Here is a 20,575-nt window from a genome sequence, read left to right on the forward strand (position 1 = left end):
AAACAGGCTATGTTAGTGTTCTTGGGTTGGAGTGAGGCTCGCCATAGACGTGCTTATCGTTAGCCCTAGAACGAAGAGGTAGAAAGAGCCATATGTTTTTGAGCACTAGATGGTGAGCTGAGTCCAAGTCATCCGTACAGTTGGGCTAGGGAGTGCCTTTTGAGCAGCAGCAACTACTAAACCTTCAGTGGGATAAAGTGTGACAGCTTGGGATGCCGTACTAGTACCTTATACTTGATCTTTTCATCCACTCTGGGTGGGTTGCCTTCATGGATCAGATGCAAGCGTTGGTCTTGAGTCTTTCCTACGTATGTAGATACTCTTCTATGTTGATCTGCTTTTGTGGCATCTTGTAGCATGGACATATACTTCTGTCAAGCACATTGTTTTGGTCATTTTTGTCAAAACGTGAACACCAGGGGCAAGAGGTCACCTGGGATCTCCCCATTCCCACTGAAGCGTCCTGTGTGCCTTCTTCTATCTACAGATTTGGTCCTTTGAGGTGCTCAACTGTCTAACCTCCTGTGAAACCCCGTAGTTTAAGGGCTTTATCTAGTGCTTTCTCCATCATTCATGGGTGGTGTCTTAGATAGGAAAAAAATAGAGCTCATAAGATGCGTGGAATGTGATATGTGGAATATATTGTGTTTAAAGCTTTCTACTGCTTTGCTTTTGTTGTGTCTATTTAAAACCTTCACTGCTCTACTGATTTGTTTGGATTATTTTTTAAAATAGGCGGAGATTATACACAGAAAACCTCATGCTGTTCTGCCTGATGATGAGCCTCTTATACACCAGCACATTGATGGACCTACTGCACTGCTGTCTAAGGAAGGCTCATCAATGCATGATGCAAATCGATTAATTCTAATTGATGGGAAGGCTATTGTCTACCGGGCATACTTCAAACTCATGGGTATCTGCATCTTATGAATATATATTGCAAATTGTTCTTTTATCATGTAATCAATGATTTAAACTAACGATATGCTATCCATTGTCATTCAACACCTCTCTCTCTCTCTCTCTCTCTCTCTCTCATTTTACTGTCTTTGTTTTTTAATGTTCTTTGAATAAGAGGAAAACATCACAATTTGTTCTGTTTCTCTCCCAAAATGAAGCCAAATTTCAGTACGGGACACTGGAGGATGCAAGTGGCGATGGCGAGTGGGTGTTGACGGTTTTTACTGCTCTCTCAACGGTTTGTATTCGTTCCTTTGTGTTTAATAGTTGGAATTGAAGGTTGACTTCCCTTTGGGATGGCTTTATCTTATCTAGGATTAACAAGCTGTCACCACAATGTAAATATCCTAAGTCAAAGTACAGTTGACCATTTATTTGATCATAATTAAAGAGTTTTTATATGTGTTAATTATGGTCAAAGAGTTATTTTAATGGTCAAAGGATTGACTACGGTCAAAGATACTTGACTCTAGTCAAGTAAACCTGACTGCGGTCAGAGAGTGTTGACTTCGGTCAACAGGACTTGGCGTGCGCCAAGAGGGTTAACCCCGGTTAACCAAGATGTGCCAACTTCGGTTGGAGAGACTTGGCTATAATTAAGGCGCCTTGACCTTTGGTCAAAGCTCTTTAATTATAATCAAGAGTGTCGACTCCGGTCAAGTAGAGAATATATATATATTTATTTGTATATATATTTGTTTAGACGTGCACATGTGTTCAGTGGGGACGCCCACCGTGACTAGGATTAGTCCACAGTGTGTTATTTGCATGCAAAGCGCTAACAATTAATGGGTACCATGGTGGTGTGCTTTAATTAATTGTTGCAGGTACTAGGAAGGATTATTTTTCCTAAGCGTAATGGGAGCCTGACAAGCATCTAGGAGGCGGTTCGTGTGACCGAGAGCTTTGAAGACTCCAGAATGGCCCTTAGTGGCATGTAATAGGATTTAGTCTAGATTTTAGACAAGTGGCATGTTGCCAATTTGAATGGAGCTTGAAGCTCTTGTAAAAAAAGGGATTATTCACGTTTTGGAGTGTGGAGATTTACGAGATAGCTCTACTCTGAACTTCTGTAACAGATTTTCTTGGATGAATAAAGACCTTCGGGGGGGTCCAGCCCGACGATTTGTCCTGGGCCCTAGTGCATCTTGAGAGAGAGGGAGTGAGGGAGAGCTTTTGAGAGTATAAATCCCGTTGTTTAAGAGTGGTGATATTGAAGTCATAGCTGTCTTTCACCGGTCAGTCGGGTTTTATTGGTATCAGAGCTAAGGCAAGGATTGCCTCCTATGGCGACCTCGATCAAAGAATTCGTGAGCAAATAGGCTAGCTCTAATGCCCAACGTAGGTGCGGGAGACGTGAAGTTTTTGACGTCCCTCAAATCGCTACAAGGGACTCTCTGGCTGTAAATGATTGATGAACGCATGTGATAAAATCAAGCCAGCCTGACAAGGGTGCACGGGTGAAACTATGGAGAGGTCTTCATGCTTGAAGTAGCGCAAGGGCTCTGAGAGTTGAATGCTAACGGAGCGCTTCCACGACAGACAGTTTGACGCGCAGGCAACCCAAGGCTTGGCCGTGGAGATTTTTGCAGGCGATGTAGGCGTTGTAGCGTGGGTTGCAAAAAGAGGCGTGAAGGTTAATTGTGAAGCACCGCTCCTGTGCAAGCTTAGAGCGACGGTCACCAAGGCGCGGGCGGGGCACTCTGCATAGGCGTTGCTGAAGAAGAAGGGTGCCGGCGTGACGTGCGATGTCACTGACGCTGCCAAGGTTTGAAACCTTTGGCTGGTGTTGACGTAGTCAGACAGCTCAGCAGACACGTGGCACACAGGTGACGTGGCGTCCGCACGTGCAGGCACTGACGTGGCGGATGGAGCGGTGGGGTTGATGATGTGGCACTGACACGTGGCAGACAGCTCAGCAGCTGACGTGGCAATACACGTGGCAGACAGCGCAATTGCTGACGTGGCATGCACGTGTGAGATGACCTGGCATTTTGACAGGTGACATGGATGCTGACATGGCTAACCAGGGGTTAATCTAACTCAACCTTGGTAGTGGACTGGTTAGAGGTCCAGTTAGTTGACCCAACCAGACCAGTCTGGTCACTGTAACCAGACTGTGGCCAGTCTAGTTAGTCCAGTTGCAGACTGACCAGACTAGAACGAGTCAGTCTGGTTAGAGTCACTAGCTAGTTACTCTATCTGGTTACTGTTCTTTAAAAAAAAAAAAAAAAAAAGAGAACAGTTGCAGAGACTGTTTCTGCTAGCAATTTTCACCTGCTTGTCAGACTTTTACTGTCAGAAAAGCAGCAGAAAAACAGAGAAAGCAGAGAAAACAGAGAAAGTAGATCTCTACTGTCAGAAAACAGCAGAAAAACAGAGGAATCAGAGATTTGCAGAAAAAGAGTATGCATGCCTTTGAGCAGTAAAAAGAGGGAAAAACAGATGCCTTTTGAAGCCATCTGCAGCAGCCAGAAAAGGGCAATATAGTTGTTGATGCTTTGGTAATTGTGTGGGTATATGCCTTGAACTGACAGCCAGTACTGGCATAGATTGTGAATGCAAAACACCTCTTGTTGAGGTACTTTTTCTGTTGGAAAAGCAAAGGTGGTGTGCATCAGTTACCTGCACGGTGTGAGAAATCTACAGATCTCAGAATATGGATCAATCACCTATCCAGTGGGATTCACAAGATAGGGATGTACATACAGGACAGAGAAATGTGCCGCAAACTTAACAAGAATTTGAACAGATGGTACGCACTCGTATACAAGAGCTGGAAAATCTCAAAAGGGATCCCAGGGCTAGGTATTTGTTTCCAGCAGAAGCTATGCCTAATCCAGTATATGACGTGCCAATTCCAGAGGCACACTCTCGTGTACAGCCTGAGAGAGAGAGATCTCATAGATCTCATAGGAGACGGTCCCATAGTAAAAAGAGATCGAGGCATCATCACCGATCTCCTAGTCCATCATCGTCTACCTCGAGTTCGACCTCTGTGTCTTCTTCTTCCTTATCAGATAAACCATATAGGAAAAGAAGGAAACACGAAAAGTCTAGGAAGAGAAAGTCTTCCAAAGCGACCAAGGAATTTAAAGAGGGAGGAAAATATGTCAAGTTTATGACCTACAATGGACAGTATGGCCATACAGACAAAGCATTGCAGTTTATCAGACAGTTTGATGCTGCATTCGGTACAGAAAAATTTTCAGAATCCTCCAAGTTAAGAATGGTCAGTTTACACTTGACAGCAACGGCTAGTGCATGGTGGAGTGCACTGACCACAGATGGGTCAGCCCCAAGGAAGTGGAAGGGCTTCAAGAAAGCCTTCTACCAGCAGTTCATGCCTAAACAGTTTAGAGACCATGTTCTTCAAGACTGGGACAGCTTGCACATGGATGCAGGAGATACAGTGGATGGGTACAACCAAAAGTTCTGGGATGCTTATTTGCAGGTTGCACCGTTCAAAAAGATCTCCAAAGGCACCCAAATGAGGAAGTACAGAGCAGGTCTCACTCCAAGAATTCAGGCAGTAGTGAATGCTTTGGGGGCAAAGAATATTCAAGATCTTATGCATTCAGCTTCAGTAGCGAGTCTTGTGCCGCTACAAGATCCATCTACAGTGCCATCCTTGCATGCAGGACGTGCTGAAAAAAAGAAAACTGATTTTACAAAATCAGAAAAGAAAGAGTACCCCAAGGCTGAAAAGAAAGGGTTTCAGCCTCAGAAGCCGAGGGGTACTCAGTTTTCAAAGACTTAAAAGGGCAAATCTCTATTTACCCCTGAACAGATAGCGGAATTCCGTAGAGATGGGAAATGCTTCAGGTGCGGTAAAGAGGGGCATGTGGCTGCCCAGTGCCCAGAAAAGCCTTCAACATCGAAGGGAAAAGAGGCAGAGAAGCCACGAGGACCGCAAAAGCCAATGGCGGGGGGAATTCATGATATACTGGGTCATGCTTTGAACCCAGAAGAACGAGAATTGCTGCTATCATGGGGCAAAGTTAGAGACCAGCAAGCGCTAATTTTATTTGATCCAGGGGCTACTAATAATTTTATATCAGAGGATCTAGCCCTGAGGCTTGGAATAAAGACGGAAGAGTTAGGCAGGGCTTTGGATGCCGATCAAATGTTTTGTGGGAATCCTGTGCCAGTTACTCCCTTGATAGGGAAGCTCCGTCTTCATGTTCAGAGCTATGTGGATCAGGAAGACTTCTTCATTTCTCCACTGAAACATTATGATGTAGTTTTGGGGATGCCTTGGTTTCACCGCAAGGCAGTGAAGTTGACTCTTCCTGAAAGAGTGTTGGAGTTTGTGCATAGGGGGAAAAATCAGCGTTTGATTGCCAGGAATAAAGGGGACACTATCCCCATTGTATCTGATGTTTCATGCGGTAAAGCAATAAAGTCTGCAATTTCTGCGTACATGGTTTTTGTAAAAGAAAAAGAGAATGATATGCATGCTGAAATGAATGATGCAGACAAAGATAAGTTTCAGTTTCTAGTAAACTTTAAAGATTGTTTTTCTGATGTTTTGCCAGGGGAGTTACCCCCAGAGAGACCAGAAGATCATCAGATAGAGTTAATGCCTGGTAGTGAGCCACCAAACAGACCCCCTTATAGAGTCAGTGCGACTCAGAGAGAGGAGATTATGGCTCAGGTACAGGACTTGTTGTCCAAAGGGTTGATTCAGCCCAGCTCGTCTCCTTTTTGCTCCCCTGTACTGTTAGTACAGAAGAAAGATGGTTCATTCCGTATGTGCGTCGACTATCGCGCACTAAACAAAATGACCATTAAGAATAGATTCCCTATTCCGCGCATTGATGATGTCCTGGATCAGTTAAATGGAGCTTCAGTTTTCAGCAGGATAGACTTAAAGAGTGGCTACCACCAAGTGAGGATACAGCCTCAGGATGTGCACAAGACAGCATTCCGCACTACATTCGGGTTGTATGAATACTTAGTGATGCCTTTTGGGTTAACAAATGCTCCAGCCACATTCAATAGAATGATGGATCGCATCTTCCGGAAGTACAGGCATTTTACAGGTACTTTCTTTGATGATATCTTAGTTTTTTCTAAGACAGAGGAAGACCACAGAGAACATCTTGCTATAGTGTTTCAAGAGCTGAGAAATCATCAGCTCTATGCAAACAGCAAGAAAAGTGAGTTCTTCTTGGAAGAAATCCACTATCTGGGGCATATAATATCCAAGAATGGGATACAAATGGATCCAGCGAAGACCCGTGCCATTCAGGAGTGGCCAGAGCTGAAAACTGTGCATGAAGTTCGAAGCTTCTTAGGCCTGTGTTCTTACTACAGAAGGTTTATCAGACATTTTGCTGATATCGTAGCTCCATTACATGACCTCACTAAGAAAAATGCAGCCTTCACATGGGGATTATCACAGAAGAAAGCATTCAATACACTCAAGGAAAAGTTGACTACAGAGCCTATTTTGGTAGTCCCGGATCTTTATCACTCTTTTGATGTGGATTGCGATGCTTGTGGAGAATGTGTTGGGGCTGCATTGCATCAGAATGGTCATGTAGTAGCCTATGAAAGCAGGCGACTTCGGGATGCGGAAAGATATTTAGGAATCTATGAGAAAGAGTTATTGGCTGTAATTCATGCCATCCATACATGGAAACACTATCTTTTGGGTGCAGATTTTACTGTCAAAACAGATCACCAAAGTCTGAGATACTTTTTGACTCAGACCAAGCTTTCCGAGAAGCATATGAAATGGGCAAACATGCTGTCAATGTATCATTTTCAGATTGTCCATACTCCCAGAATTCGGAACAGAGTGGCAGATGCTTTGTCCCGAAGACCCCAGGTCAATAATGTAACTATTGCTTATCATCAGGACCTGGAAGGCATGAGGGAACAATATGCTCATGATTCTGATTTTGGTGAAATTTTACAGCAATTGCAAGAGGGGCAATCCACCAGTCACTATTCCCTGAAAGATGGGTATTTAATGAAAGATGATTGCCTATGCATCACCCAGGAGATGAGGAAAAAGATTTTGGGGGAATGCCATGCACCTCCCTATGCTGGACATAGAGGAATTACAGCAACAACTCTAGCACTAGAGAGGTATTTCTTTTGGCCAGGAATGCGGAAAGATATACATCAGTTTGTTACTGATTGCCTTACGTGTCAGAAAATCAAGTATGATAGACGGAAGGCCCCTGGCCTACTTATGCCTCTTCCCGTGCCTCAGGCACCATGGGAAAGTATTACAATGGACTTTATTTTTGATTTGCCGAGATCAAAGTCAGGGAATGATGGGATTTGGACTATCATAGATAGATTCAGCAAGCAAGCTCATTTCATTCCGGTTCGCAAAACCATAAAGGCAGATCATATGGCTAAGCTGTTCATGGCACAAATTTTTAAACTTCATGGTATGCCTAAGTCCATTGTTAGTGATCGAGATCCCAGAATGACCAGTCTATTCTGGAGAGCTTTATTTGATAACATGGGGACGAATCTGAATTTTTCTTCTTCTTTCCATCCCTAGCAAATTCTACCATTTTGGATATGCTGAAATGCTATGTGGGTGACCAAAGTTCAGACTGGGAAAAGTATCTACCGTTAGTAGAGTTTCCTTACAATAATACAGTACATAGCTCTACAGGGAAAGCCCCTTTTGAAGTCATATATGGGAAGGTGATTTTGCCACCTATATTAAGGACTAAAGATGAAATATTTGCAGCTGATCAGTTTGTCAGAGACCTCCAGACAGCTTACAGCCAAGTCTGGACAGCAATTGAAAGGTCTCAAGAGAAACATAAAAGAGCTGCAGATAAGCTTAGGAGACAGTTAGATCTCAAGGAAGGGGACTGGGTACTTTTGAGGTTTGAAAAAAGTAGGTTCCGCAAGGTTAAAGGCAAACAGAAAGTGTATGCAAAGTTATCTCCCAGATACTATGGCCCTTTCAGGGTTACAGAAAGAATAAATGAGGTTGCATACAGATTAGCATTGCCAGAGCATTGGAGGATTCACAATGCATTCCGTGTGAGTCTTCTAAAGAAATTTCAAGGACCAGAGCCTACAGAACCAGTATCAGAAGATCCACCAGAAGTGGATGAGCTGGAGGAAGTCCTTCAGCCAGAGCAAATTGTGTACCATATTGTACGTAAAGGCCCTCAGGGTAAGGAGTTTTACAGGTATGTTATAAAATTCAATAATTATACGGCATTAGATGCCAAGTGGATGGACGAAGATATGTTATCCGATTATCCACAGCTTTTGGATGTTTACAAGGAAGCTTTTCAGTTGAGGTCAACTGAATAGAAGCCGAGGGGATGTCACCACAATGTAAATATCCTAAGTCAAAGTACAGTTGACCATTTATTTGATCATAATTAAAGAGTTTTTATATGTGTTAATTATGGTCAAAGAGTTATTTTAATGGTCAAAGGATTGACTACGGTCAAAGATACTTGACTCTAGTCAAGTAAACCTGACTGCGGTCAGAGAGTGTTGACTTCGGTCAACAGGACTTGGCATGCGCCAAGAGGGTTAACCCCGGTTAACCAAGATGTGCCAACTTCGGTTGGAGAGACTTGGCTATAATTAAGGCGCCTTGACCTTTGGTCAAAGCTCTTTAATTATAATCAAGAGTGTCGACTCCGGTCAACTAGAGAATATATATATATTTATTTGTATATATATTTGTTTAGATGTGCACATGTGTTCAGTGGGGACGCCCACCGTGACTAGGATTAGTCCACAGTGTGTTATTTGCATGCAAAGCGCTAACAATTAATGGGTACCATGGTGGTGCGCTTTAATTAATTGTTGCAGGTACTAGGAAGGATTATTTTTCCTAAGCGTAATGGGAGCCTGACAAGCATCTAGGAGGCGGTTCGTGTGACCGAGAGCTTTGAAGACTCCAGAATGGCCCTTAGTGGCATGTAATAGGATTTAGTCTAGATTTTAGACAAGTGGCATGTTGCCAATTTGAATGGAGCTTGAAGCTCTTGTAAAAAAAGGGATTATACACGTTTTGGAGTGTGGAGATTTACGAGATAGCTCTACTCTGAACTTCTGTAACAGATTTTCTTGGATGAATAAAGACCTTCGGGGGGGTCCAGCCCGACGATTTGTCCTGGGCCCTAGTGCATCTTGAGAGAGAGGGAGTGAGGGAGAGCTTTTGAGAGTATAAATCCCGTCGTTTAAGAGTGGTGATATTGAAGTCATAGCTGTCTTTCACCGGTCAGTCGGGTTTACAAGCCCAGCCACAAGTAGGGATTTTGCCAGTTGTTGAAGTATGCTGCTTTTTCATTTTTTGAAAATCCTCTCTTAAGTATATTATCACGAACAAATTTCTTAAATTCTACTTGTCATACTGACATTGGAAGTAGATGTGATATTTATAATACTATTCAATTCCATGACACCCTCGCATAACATTCATCTATTATCCTGTTATGCTCTAGCCGAGATAGCATGACCTCGGAAAGGTCGGTGGGCATTTTCCCTTAGAGGACCGACTTCTGTAATATTTTATGTGCGTAAATAAAATGGTCAAGGGAAGTAACTGCCAAGGTCCTAGGTGAGTGTGTATTGGCATCGACTAGGTGGTTCTGAGTGCTCAGGCCTAGGTACACCTAAATGTGTAAGAATGCCAAGGGGCAAATGTTTGAATTATGCCCCAAGAGAGGGGTAAATGGTGTACCAAGTTAAAGGTCTAAAATGATGACATGTGGCAAGAGGGAACCATCTAGGGAATTGTGGGCTTGTGGATAGGCATGAAGGAATGAAAAAATTACGTATCTGTTACAGGCATGCAATCCATAAGAGAGACTGGGAGGAAAAATACGATGCCATCGCGTGTGACTTTGTCTTGCCTGTGATTCGATGAACGAAAGTGAGAATAGTAAAGAACGTGTCATTTGGTATCAGAGCCTGCAATCGAGGCTGTTTAAGCTTTGACGATCGAGCAGACAGAGCGTTGAGGAGTACTCTGGGTGATTAGTCGACGTTTTTCCTTGGTGAAGGACTGAAATAGGCGACGTTCATCGCTTGCGCAAGGCTTTGTTAGCAAATGGGAGTCGAACGTGCATTAAATTGCCTTTGTGCATAATTCACCTGTGATGAACAAGGGACAACTCTGCTACGCGTGATGCCAAAACGGAGAAAAAGAGTCAAGGTGTATGCTTGGTGCAGGAATGTTGAGGTTGTGTGGCAGTTTGTCTCCTACGCGTCAAAGGGCTCATGAGTAGGACGTGATGGCGACTCCAGGGGCTCGTGGCCTCCATGCGACGGGTAGACCTGAGAGGCACCTGATGGATGATATGAGGTGCTCTGAGAAGCTGTAGGCATTGATCGCATTTGATGAAGGCACATATTACCTTCACGTAGGCGAACGTCTGACGGAATAGAATAAGAGTTAACTATTTCGGAAGCGGCTAGCAGAAAAATTACGGGAAGAAGGTCGCCGTCCCCTTCGCCATTTCCTACAAATTCTGCACATGGAAGTTGATGCCGCGCCTCACGTGCAAGAGAAGAGAGATTAGGAATAGAGCATTTTCGTCGAGGCAGCAACATCTACATTGAGGAGCAGACGATTACTTCGTGGAGCTTCCAGGGAGCAATTTTTTCCCCCTTCTATACAAATTTCCAGTTTGCAGTCTATTATTCTTGTACAGCACCAAAAAAAAAAAGGGGAATTCGAAGTGTAATATCTTTTTGGGGTTTTTGACGTACGGAAAGAAGTTAAAAAATAAATAAAATCTATTTTCCCTTTTGAAAGAATGGAGGTAGAGGGACAAGATTCCAGGGTAAATCCTGGTGAATCTAGAGCGCGATCTACGCAAGAAATGTCCCATCACACAACGCCTACTCTGGTGGGTAGGATTTCTGTACTAGAAGATGCCTTACAATAGATCATGAACCAGCAGCTTCAAGTGAACGCTGGTCAAAATGAAATTAGAGAGATGGTGCAAGCCTTGTCGGCTAGACCATCTAGAAATGAAAAGGGCAACGCTCCAGCAGAGCCAGAGTCCAGTATACACTCGTCGGAATGTGCGAAGGTCAAGGTACCTAATATTGCTAATTATAGACCGGAAAAGTACGCTAGTCGGATGACCGAGCGCAATTCTGATGTGCTCGAGGTTTGGTTACACAAGTGGGAAGAAGCCTTCGCCATTTGTGAAATCAGATCTGATCTAAAGAAAATCCGCGAGACCACTCACCTGTTTATTGAGGCAGCGGATATAGGTGGTGGATAAAGCAACAGAAAGATCAGGTTGCCCCCACCACCTGGGAAGGGTTTAAAGCTGAATTTAAGAAACACTTTCTTCCACCTGACGAAGAGTCCCGAGCTTGGGATGCTTACAGAAACCTTCGCCAGAGGAATTTGTCAGTGACAGAGTACACTGACAAGTTCAGGGAGTGTGTTATGAAAATAACAGACCCTCTCCCTATGTCGGTTCAATTGAAAGACTATATCTATGGACTGAACGACAAGATTAAAATGGAAGTTCGGGCTAAATATGTGACTACATTAGATGAATCTATTGCAGTAGCCCTGAACTACGAGGATGCCAGAGGCAGACCTAGTGGGTTTGTGCAGGCAGGGACTCAGCATGAGTACGCGAGAAAAGGGGGATATCAGAGGAAATGGACTTCAAAGACAAGTGTCTCGCAGCCAAGTGGCCAAACCAAGCAGGTGAAGCTGGTTGAGGGACAAGCAAAGACAAGTACCACCGTTGGGGTGAAAAGAAAAGTAACTCCAATGGCAGCCCGGGCTTGGTCAAAGTCCTTGTTGACCCTTGAACAAAAAGAAAAAGCTAGAAAAGAAGGATTGTGCTTTGGCTGCCGTCAGCGACATCAATGGAAAGATTGTCCACTAAACAAAGACCGTCGCACGGCCAATATGATAATATCTGAATGCGACACGGAAATGCAGGAGAGTCCCAATGCAGAACATATGCAGATGCAATTGGTGGGACCTTCTCAGAGGTTAGTACCTGTGTTGTTAAGTGTGTCTGTTACTAAGTTAGTAAGCGGTGCACCTGATAACATCCTTTCAAAGCCCGCAGCAACGGGGTATACGGTTCTCGATGAGCCCGAGTGATTAAAATGAAAGGGCAAGTACCCAATCATGATGTGATTGTGTTGTTTGACTCAGCGTCAACGCATAATGTAATTAACTCGAAGCTTATTAAGAGGCTCAAGTTGAAAACTAGTCCGTCTAACTATGCTTATACGGTCAGGATGGCGGACGGAACTTCAACTGAAGTATGGGACCAAAGGGTTACCCAGTTGGAACTTCGAATTCATGACTATGTTGAGAAGCTGGACTTTGAGTTGACCAGGCTTGCTCACGCAGATATAGCCCTAGGCATGGCTTGGCATTTTTGGAAAAATCCAGCCATTGATTGGAAAAAGCATATTTACCAGTTCAAGATGAACGGGGTAGAATATGTTTTGCGAGGTGAAAAGGATTTACCTCGAGGACCATTGATTTCAGCTATGGAAATTCGGAAGACTCCGAAAGAGATTCTGTGCCTGTGTATAGCATCGGTAGAGTCGATTGATGATGCATCGGCTAGCACTGAGGCTACCCAAGATGGAAAAATGGTCGAGTTGGCTAAAGAGATATCGGAGAAGTACTCTGATTGTTTTAAGGATGACTTACCTTATGGGTTACCTTCAGAGCGGAATGTTCAGCATAAAATTGAGCTTATCCCGGGGGCAGAACTGTAAATAGACCTCCCTATAGATTAAGCTTTACAGAAGAAGTTGAGGTGCGAAGACAATTGGAAGAATACCTCAAGTTGGGGCAGATTCAACCCAGTTTTTCACCTTTTGCTTCGCCAGTGATATTAAAGAAGAAGAAAGATGATACTTTTCGTCTCTGTATAGATTACAGAGCATTGATTAATATCACTATTAAGCACATGTATCCGATGGCTCGGATCGATGATTTGCTAGATGCATTACATGGGGCCGTAATTTTCAGTAAGATAGATCTTAAGTGTGGCTACCATCAGATCTGTATTAGAGCCAAGGATGTGCATAAAACCGCTTTTAGAAGCAGGTTTGGTCATTATGAGTTTTTGGTAATGCCCTTTGGACTTACCAATGCTCCAGCTACATTCGTCATGCTTATGAACGATTTACTACGTCCGTATATCGGAAAGTTTGTAGTACATTTTATTGACGATATTCTGGTATTCAGTAAAAGTATTACTGAGCATCAAGAACACTTAAGAATAGTGTTCAGCACTTTGAGAAAAGCCAGTCTTTATGTAAATAAGAAGAAAACTATACTGTGTATGGTTAGACTTGAATATAAGGATTCATAATTACTCCAGAGGGGGTACAAATGGATCCAAAGAAAGTGGCTGCGATACTGACTTAGCCAATCCCTCAGAGTTTGACCGCTTTGCGATCATTCTTGGGATTTGTCCAATTTTATCGAAGGCATATCAAAGGATATTCCGAAATAGTATCGCCATTGACTGATCTGACCTCAGATAAAGTATCTTTTATATGGGGACAGAATCAACAAGAAAGTTTTAACACCATAAAACAAGCTGTGGTCACATGACCGGCGTTAAAAATAGTTGATCCCCAGAAACCGTTGTTCCTTGAAACTGATGCAAGTGGCATTGCGGTAGGAGCGGTTCTTCTTGAAGAGGGAAGGCCAGTAGCCTTTGAAAGCAAAAAGCGTTCTCCCTCTCAAAGAAATTGGCCAAATCATGAATTAGAGTTGTATGCTGTTGTCCATGCTTTGAAGACATGGAGACATTATTTATATGGATCAGAGTTTTATGTGGATGTTGATCATGATACTCTGAAACATTTTTGTAAACAACCTTACTTGAGAGGCCGCCCAGCTAGGTGGGCAGAACTCATGCAGGAGTTTAACTTGACGATTCGGTACCGAAGAGGGAAGGATAATAAAGTTGCTGATGCGTTGTCACGCATTATGCATAACATGAGTTTCACGGTGTTAGAGAGTGCTCTAATGACCGAGATTAGAGAAACTCAAAAGGTGGATGAGTTTGTCCAGAGCCTATGGCCTAAGGCTCATATGTTAAAACCCGGGGAAAAGGATGACCTGGCATCCAAAAAAGGCCAAACTTATGCAAGATATGCCATAAGGGATGGTATGCTGAAAAGAAATGGCAAGGTAGTAGTACCTAATCAGAATGATCTCAGGCAAAGAGTCATTCGACAGTGCCATGACAGCCCATGTGTGGGACATCAAGGAGTCGAGAAGACATATGATCTTGTGAAGCGAGATTTCTTTTGGCCAAAGATGAAAAAGCATATTCATGAATATGTGACACGTTGTTTTTCGTGTCAGGTAAGTAAGGCAGAACGGGTGAAGCCACCCGGCCTTTTACAGCCCTTGGAGATACCACTAAGTAAGTGGGAGAGCATTTCCATGGACTTTATTGTAGGGCTGCCTACGACACAAGGTGGATATGATTCTATGCTTGTGGTGGTTGATCGTCTTACCAAGATGGCTCACTTCATTCCAACTAGAGAATCTGTTAGTGCCCCGCAAGTGGCGGATTTGTTTATTAGACATATATTTCGTCTGCATGGATTACCCAAATCCATAGTGTCAGACAGAGATGTCAAATTTACCAGTCATTTTTGGATTGCGGTATTTGAGACACTAAGGACTGAGTCGGGAATGAGTAGTCAGAAAGAATCAACCAAATTTTAGAGGATATGCTTAGAGCATATGTGTTATTGAGGCAACATACATGGGACAAGTGGTTGCCATTGTTAGAGTTTGCCTACAATGATAGAAAACATTCCTCTACAGGGTTCAGTCCGTTTGAACTGAACTATGGTTATAGGCCAGCGAATCGAACTATAGTTGGAATACCTCAGAAAGTGCCTAGTGCCGCGAACTTTGTGGTTCAGATGCGGGAGATGCTAGTACTTGCGAGAGCTAACATCCGCCAAGCTATGGATAGAGCTAAGGCGTATGCGGATGAAAACCGATCCGTTAGAGAATTTAAGGAAGGAGAAAAAGTTTTTCTCAAAGTTCCTTCACACTCTAAGTCTTTGACTGCAGGATAGTGTGCTAAGTTATCACCTCGATATTGTGGGCCATGGTTAATTCTAAAAAGAATAGGCAAGGTAGCCTATAAATTAGAATTACCACCGGGGTGTAAGGTGCACCCAGTGTTTCATGTTTCTCGTTTAAAGAAATTTTTGCATACAGGTGACTCACTAATCGAAGGTGTCCCAGAGTGATCTGTGTGTCCCCTCGATGTCTCGTGTGTCGTGCTGCAGTCGTTGGGTCGGGGTCTCTGTCACGTTTGCGGCTAGAGACTGGACGATCAATGTCACTCGATGGGAAGAACTTTGTGATCCTGCTCTGAGAGGTGTCTGATGATGTGCAGCCCCGTCGCCTGAGTAAGTACTCTCTGTGTCGGACCTCCTCGTGAATGAAGGCTGCGAGGCATCTCTGATCTGGGTAGGTGAGGAATCTGGAAAGAAGCCCGGAGCCGTCTCTGAAGAGGTAGTGGTAGCGACCTCGGATCTCGTAGTACACTGGGCACCTGAAAATAAAATGCTCCTACGACTCAACCTCCTGACAGTCACACAATATGCATAAGCGATGCTCCCTAGGAATCCCCTCTGCTTTGCCGCTCTCTATGCGGAGGCAGTGTGATGATACCCGAAACTGTCCGATGGAGATCCGTAGTGAGTGAGACATATGAAGCTCAGTGTACCCAGGTGGTGTGATGAATCCCTCCTCCGAAATAAGAAGACAGTAATCTGTGTAGAAACTCAGCTTCACTAGAAGCTCCCTCAGCTCCAACCAGGTCCTAAAGGTGTGTAGCTGCAGGAGATCCTCTCGAATGACCTGGTTGGTGTGTGGCCCCCAATCGGGATGGTGGATGGGAGTACTGGAGGGGCATCTAAATTGTACTGAAAAGGAGGTATCCTATCGATGTGGAACCCTAGTCTCACAAACCATTTGTGAGTCCATGCATACCAGCATCGCTCGTCTCCCTCTGCTGCCAACCTAAGAGCCAACCATGGCAACCTCTGTCTCCCTGATGTGCAGTCCCCATATGATCTAACCTGGTGTAGATATGTGATGGTCTGAAAGGCTGCATCTAGCTGGAGTGGAGAAGCACCAAACTCGGCTTGAATGATGGTTTGAGCGATTGGGACTCCACACAGATAGACTCCCGCCCTTCCAATATAGCATTGATGCGCCTTTTTCCCCTCTCCTGTCTCATGAGGTCAACCAAGTCATTTGTGAGGATCTTTTACAGCTATACACATTCAGGACCTGGTTGGGACAGAGCGAGCTTCTAGTGAAGCTCAGCTTCTACAGGGATCATTGTTTACATATCACACTGGAGGGTTTTATTGACCCACGAGGATATACACAGATCCACCTACCCCACTCACTGAGGATCTCTATTGGGCAATTTCGGGTCTCTTCACATAGATTTCGCATCGAGAGTGGCAGGGTTGAGGATTTGCCCAGGGAGAGGTGCATATGCACATTATGTGACATCAAAGAGATCGAGTCGGAGGAGCATGTTATTTTTAGATGCCTTGTATACTATGAGATCCGAGGACGCTTCTATTACCTCTTCAGAGACAGCTCTGGGATTTTGTCCCGCTTTCTCTCCTTTCCAGACCAAAGATGCTTAGTCGCCTTTATTCACGGGGCAGTCAAACACCACGAATCTACTTTGATCATGAAGACATGAGAGATCTCCTTGATAGACTCTTCTTAGAGATCAATCACCGAGTTCTTCCAGCCAGACCATTCAGGCTCCCACACCACGAGGCTTCGCCATGATTGTGACACAGAGCTAGCGACACGACAACTTAGACAGAGGGTTGATGCACAAATTACGCTTGGGGAGATTTCTTCTCTGATAAGAGTTGGAGCTCTACCGACATGGGTCACTGTAGCCCTTAACACTCTATTTATGACTTTATGCCCTCACTACCTTGTCCCCCTCGATGCTCTAACGATGAGGATGTTAGTGTTGTGTAGGCGATCATCATTATGACATGACTATGTAGCACTCGGTACTTATCATTTGCATTTTGCATTGGAGTGGATGCTCGTTTAGTAGCTCCACCCACACAGTTTCTTTGTATCAGGATTTTTCACAGTCTCATAGACCCATCGGTCTTTTGAAGACTTTAATAAACTCTCTCTCTCTCTCTCTCTCTCTCTCCCTCTCTCTAAAAGGTACTCTCCTATCTATTTCAGTGATACAATTAAATACTAATCTCTGCCTTCTTCTCGTTGATTCACGGGCACAATTACAGGTGATGGCATCCAGAATATCCTCCCAACCTCTCTCATGGATTGCATGCACGCACAAGATACGTAATTCATTTTCTTTTCATGCCTATCCACAAGCCCACAGCTCCCTAGATGGTTCCCTCCTGCCACATGTCATCATTTAAGACCTTTAGCTTGGTATACCATTTACCCCTCTCTTGGGGCACAATTAAAACATTTGCCCCTTGGCATTCTTACACATTTAGGTGCACCTAGGCCTGAGCACTCAGAACCACCTAGTCGATGCCAATACACCCTCACCTAGGACCCTGGCAGTTACTTCCCTTGACCATTTTATTTTACGCACATAAAATATTACAGAAGTCAGTCATCTAAGGGAAAATGCCCACCGATCTTTCCGAGGTCATGCTATCTCGGCTAGAGCATAACATTCCTTCCCTCTTCAAGCATCAGCGTCCTCGATGATGAAATCTGGGAATACTTTCCGTAACTAGTATACGGATTTATCAGGTAGCTTCTGATAGAGGTAGACCATGCCATGCAACCAACACCGTGGGTATCTTCCGATTGCGCACTTGCATTGTTCCTCGGTCCAGGATTCCTGTTGGTTTGCGTCTTGCATTATTCTCTATCTCGTGAAACAAAACAACACCTTTGATTAGTGAGTCACCTGTATGCAAAAATTTCTTTAAACGAGAAACATGAAACACTGGGTGCACCTTACAACCCTGTGGCAATTCTAATTTATAGGCTACCTTGCCTATTCTTTTTAGACTTAACCATGGCCCACAATATCGAGGTGATAACTTAGCACACTCTCCTGCAGTCAAAGACTTGAGTGCGAAGGAACTCTGAGAAAAACTTTTTCTCCTTCTTCAAATTCTCTAGCGGATTGGTTTTCATCCGCATACACCTTAGCTCTATCCATAGCTTGGCGGATGTTAGCTCTCGCAAGTGCTAGCATCTCCTGCATCTGAACCACAAAGTTCGCAGCACTAGGCACTTTCTGAGGTATTCTAACTATAGTTGGATTCGTTGGCCTATAACCATAGTTCAGTTCAAATAGACTGAACCTGTAGAGGAATGTTTTCTATCATTGTAGGCAAACTCCAACAATGGCAACCACTTGTCCCATGTATGTTGCCTCAATGACACATATGATGTAAGCATATCCTCTAAAATTTAGTTGATTCTTTCTGTCTGACCATCCGTTTCTAGATGATCCCCACTACTCATTCCCAACTCAGTCCTTAGTGTCTCAAATACCGCAGTCAAAAAATGACCGGTAAATTTGCCATCTCTGTTTGACACTATGGATTTGGGTAATCCATGCAGACGAAATATATGTCTAATAAACAAATCTGCCACTTACGGGGCACTAACAGATTCTCTAGTTGGAATGAAGTGAGCCATCTTGGTAAGACGATCAACAACCACAAGGATAGAATCATATCCACCTTGTGTCGTAGGCAGTCCTACAATAAAGTCCATGGAAATGCTCTCCCACTTACCTAGTGGTATCTCCAAGGGCTGTAAAAGTCCGGGTGGCTTTACCCGTTCTGCTTTACTTACCTGACACGAAAAACGTGTCACATATTCATGAATATGCTTTCTCATCTTTGGCCAAAAGAAATCTCGCTTCACGAGATCATATGTCTTCTCGACTCCTGGATGTCCCGCACATGGGTTATCATGGCACTGTCGAATGATTCTCTGCCTGAGATCATCCTGATTAGGTACTACTACCTTGCCATTTCTTTTCAGCATACCATCCCTTATGGCATATCTTGCATAAGTTTGGCCTTTTCTGGATGCCAGGTCATTCTTTTCCCTGGGTTTTAACATATGAGCCTTAGGCCATAGGCTCTGGACGAACTCGTCCACCTTTTGAGTTTCTCTGATCTCGGCCATTAGAGCACTCTCTAACACCGTGAAACTCATGTTATGCAAAATGCGTGACAACGCATCAGCAACTTTATTATCCTTCCCTCTTCGGTACCGAATCGTCAAATTAAACTCCTGCATGAGTTCTGCCCACCTAGCTTGGCGGCCTCTCAAGTCAGGTTGTTTACAAAAATGTTTCAAAGTATCATGATCAACATCCACATAAAACTCTGATCCATACATATAATGTCTCCATGTTTTCAAAGCATGGACAACAGCATACAACTCTAATTCATGATTTGGCCAATTTCTTTGAGAGGGAGAAAGCTTCTTGCTTTCAAAGGCTATTGGCCTTCCCTCTTGGAGGAGAACTGCTCCTACCGCAATGCCACTTGCATCGGTTTCAAGGAACAACGGTTTTTGGGGATCAACTATTTTTAACACCGGTCCTGAGACCACAGCTTGTTTTATGGTGTTAAAACTTTCCTGTTGATTCTATCCCCATATAAAAGGTACTTTATCTGAGGTCAGATCAGTCAATGGCGATACTATTTCGGAATATCCTTTGATATGCCTTCGATAAAATTAGACAAATCTCAAGAATGATCGCAAAGCGGTCAAACTCTGAGGGATTGGCCAAGTTAGTATCGCAGCCACTTTCTTTGGATCCATTTCTGCCCCCTCTGGAGTAATTATGAATCCTAAATATTCAAGTCTTACCATACACAGTATAGTTTTCTTTTTATTTACATAAAGACTGGCTTTCCTCAAAGTACTGAACACTATTCTTAAGTGTTCGCGATGCTCAGTAATACTTTTACTGAATACTAGAATATCGTCAATAAAATGTACTACAAACTTTCCGATATACGGACGTAGTAAATCGTTCATAAGCATGACGAATGTAGCTGGAGCATTGGTAAGTTCAAAGGGCATTACCAAAAACTCATAATGACCAAACCTGCTTCTAAAAGCGGTTTTATACACATTCTCGGCTCTAATACGGATCTGATGGTAGCCACACTTAAGATCTATCTTACTGAAAATTACGGCCCCATGTAATGCATCTAGCAAATCATCGATCCGAGCCATTGGATACCTGTGCTTAATAGTGATATTATTCAATGCTCTGTAATCAATCTATACAGAGACGAAAAGTATCATCTTTCTTCTTCTTTAATATCATTGGCGAAGCAAAAGGTGAAAAACTGGGTTGAATCTGTCCCAGCTTGAGGTATTCTTCCAGTTGTCTTCGCACCTTAGCTTCTTCTGTAAAGCTTAATCTATAGGGAGGTCTATTTACAGGTTCTGCCCCTGGGATAAGCTCAATTTTATGCTGAACATTCCGCTCTGGAGGTAACCCATAAGGTAACTCATCCCTAAAACAATCAGAGTACTTCTCCGATATCTCTTTAGCCAACTCGGCCATTTCCCCATCTTGGGTAGCCTCAGTGC

General features: G+C 43.6%; 1 protein-coding gene across 1 annotated transcript in view; it reads left to right on the forward strand.

Moving 5' to 3' along the window:
• Positions 1–20,575, forward strand: part of LOC147894360 (5'-3' exonuclease family protein) — a 159,483-nt gene that overhangs the window by 43,135 nt on the left and 95,773 nt on the right. The window contains exons 2-3 of the mRNA XM_087384797.1: positions 736–916; positions 1,122–1,201. Coding sequence (XP_087240923.1) covers positions 736–916; positions 1,122–1,201 — 261 coding nt within the window. The remainder of the gene's footprint in view (positions 1–735; positions 917–1,121; positions 1,202–20,575) is intronic.

Source organism: Dipteris shenzhenensis, chromosome 14 (genome assembly GCF_047967505.1).
Source record: "Dipteris shenzhenensis isolate YYH24624 ecotype China chromosome 14, Dip_SZ_1.0, whole genome shotgun sequence".
Taxonomy (NCBI): Eukaryota; Viridiplantae; Streptophyta; class Polypodiopsida; order Gleicheniales; family Dipteridaceae; genus Dipteris; species Dipteris shenzhenensis.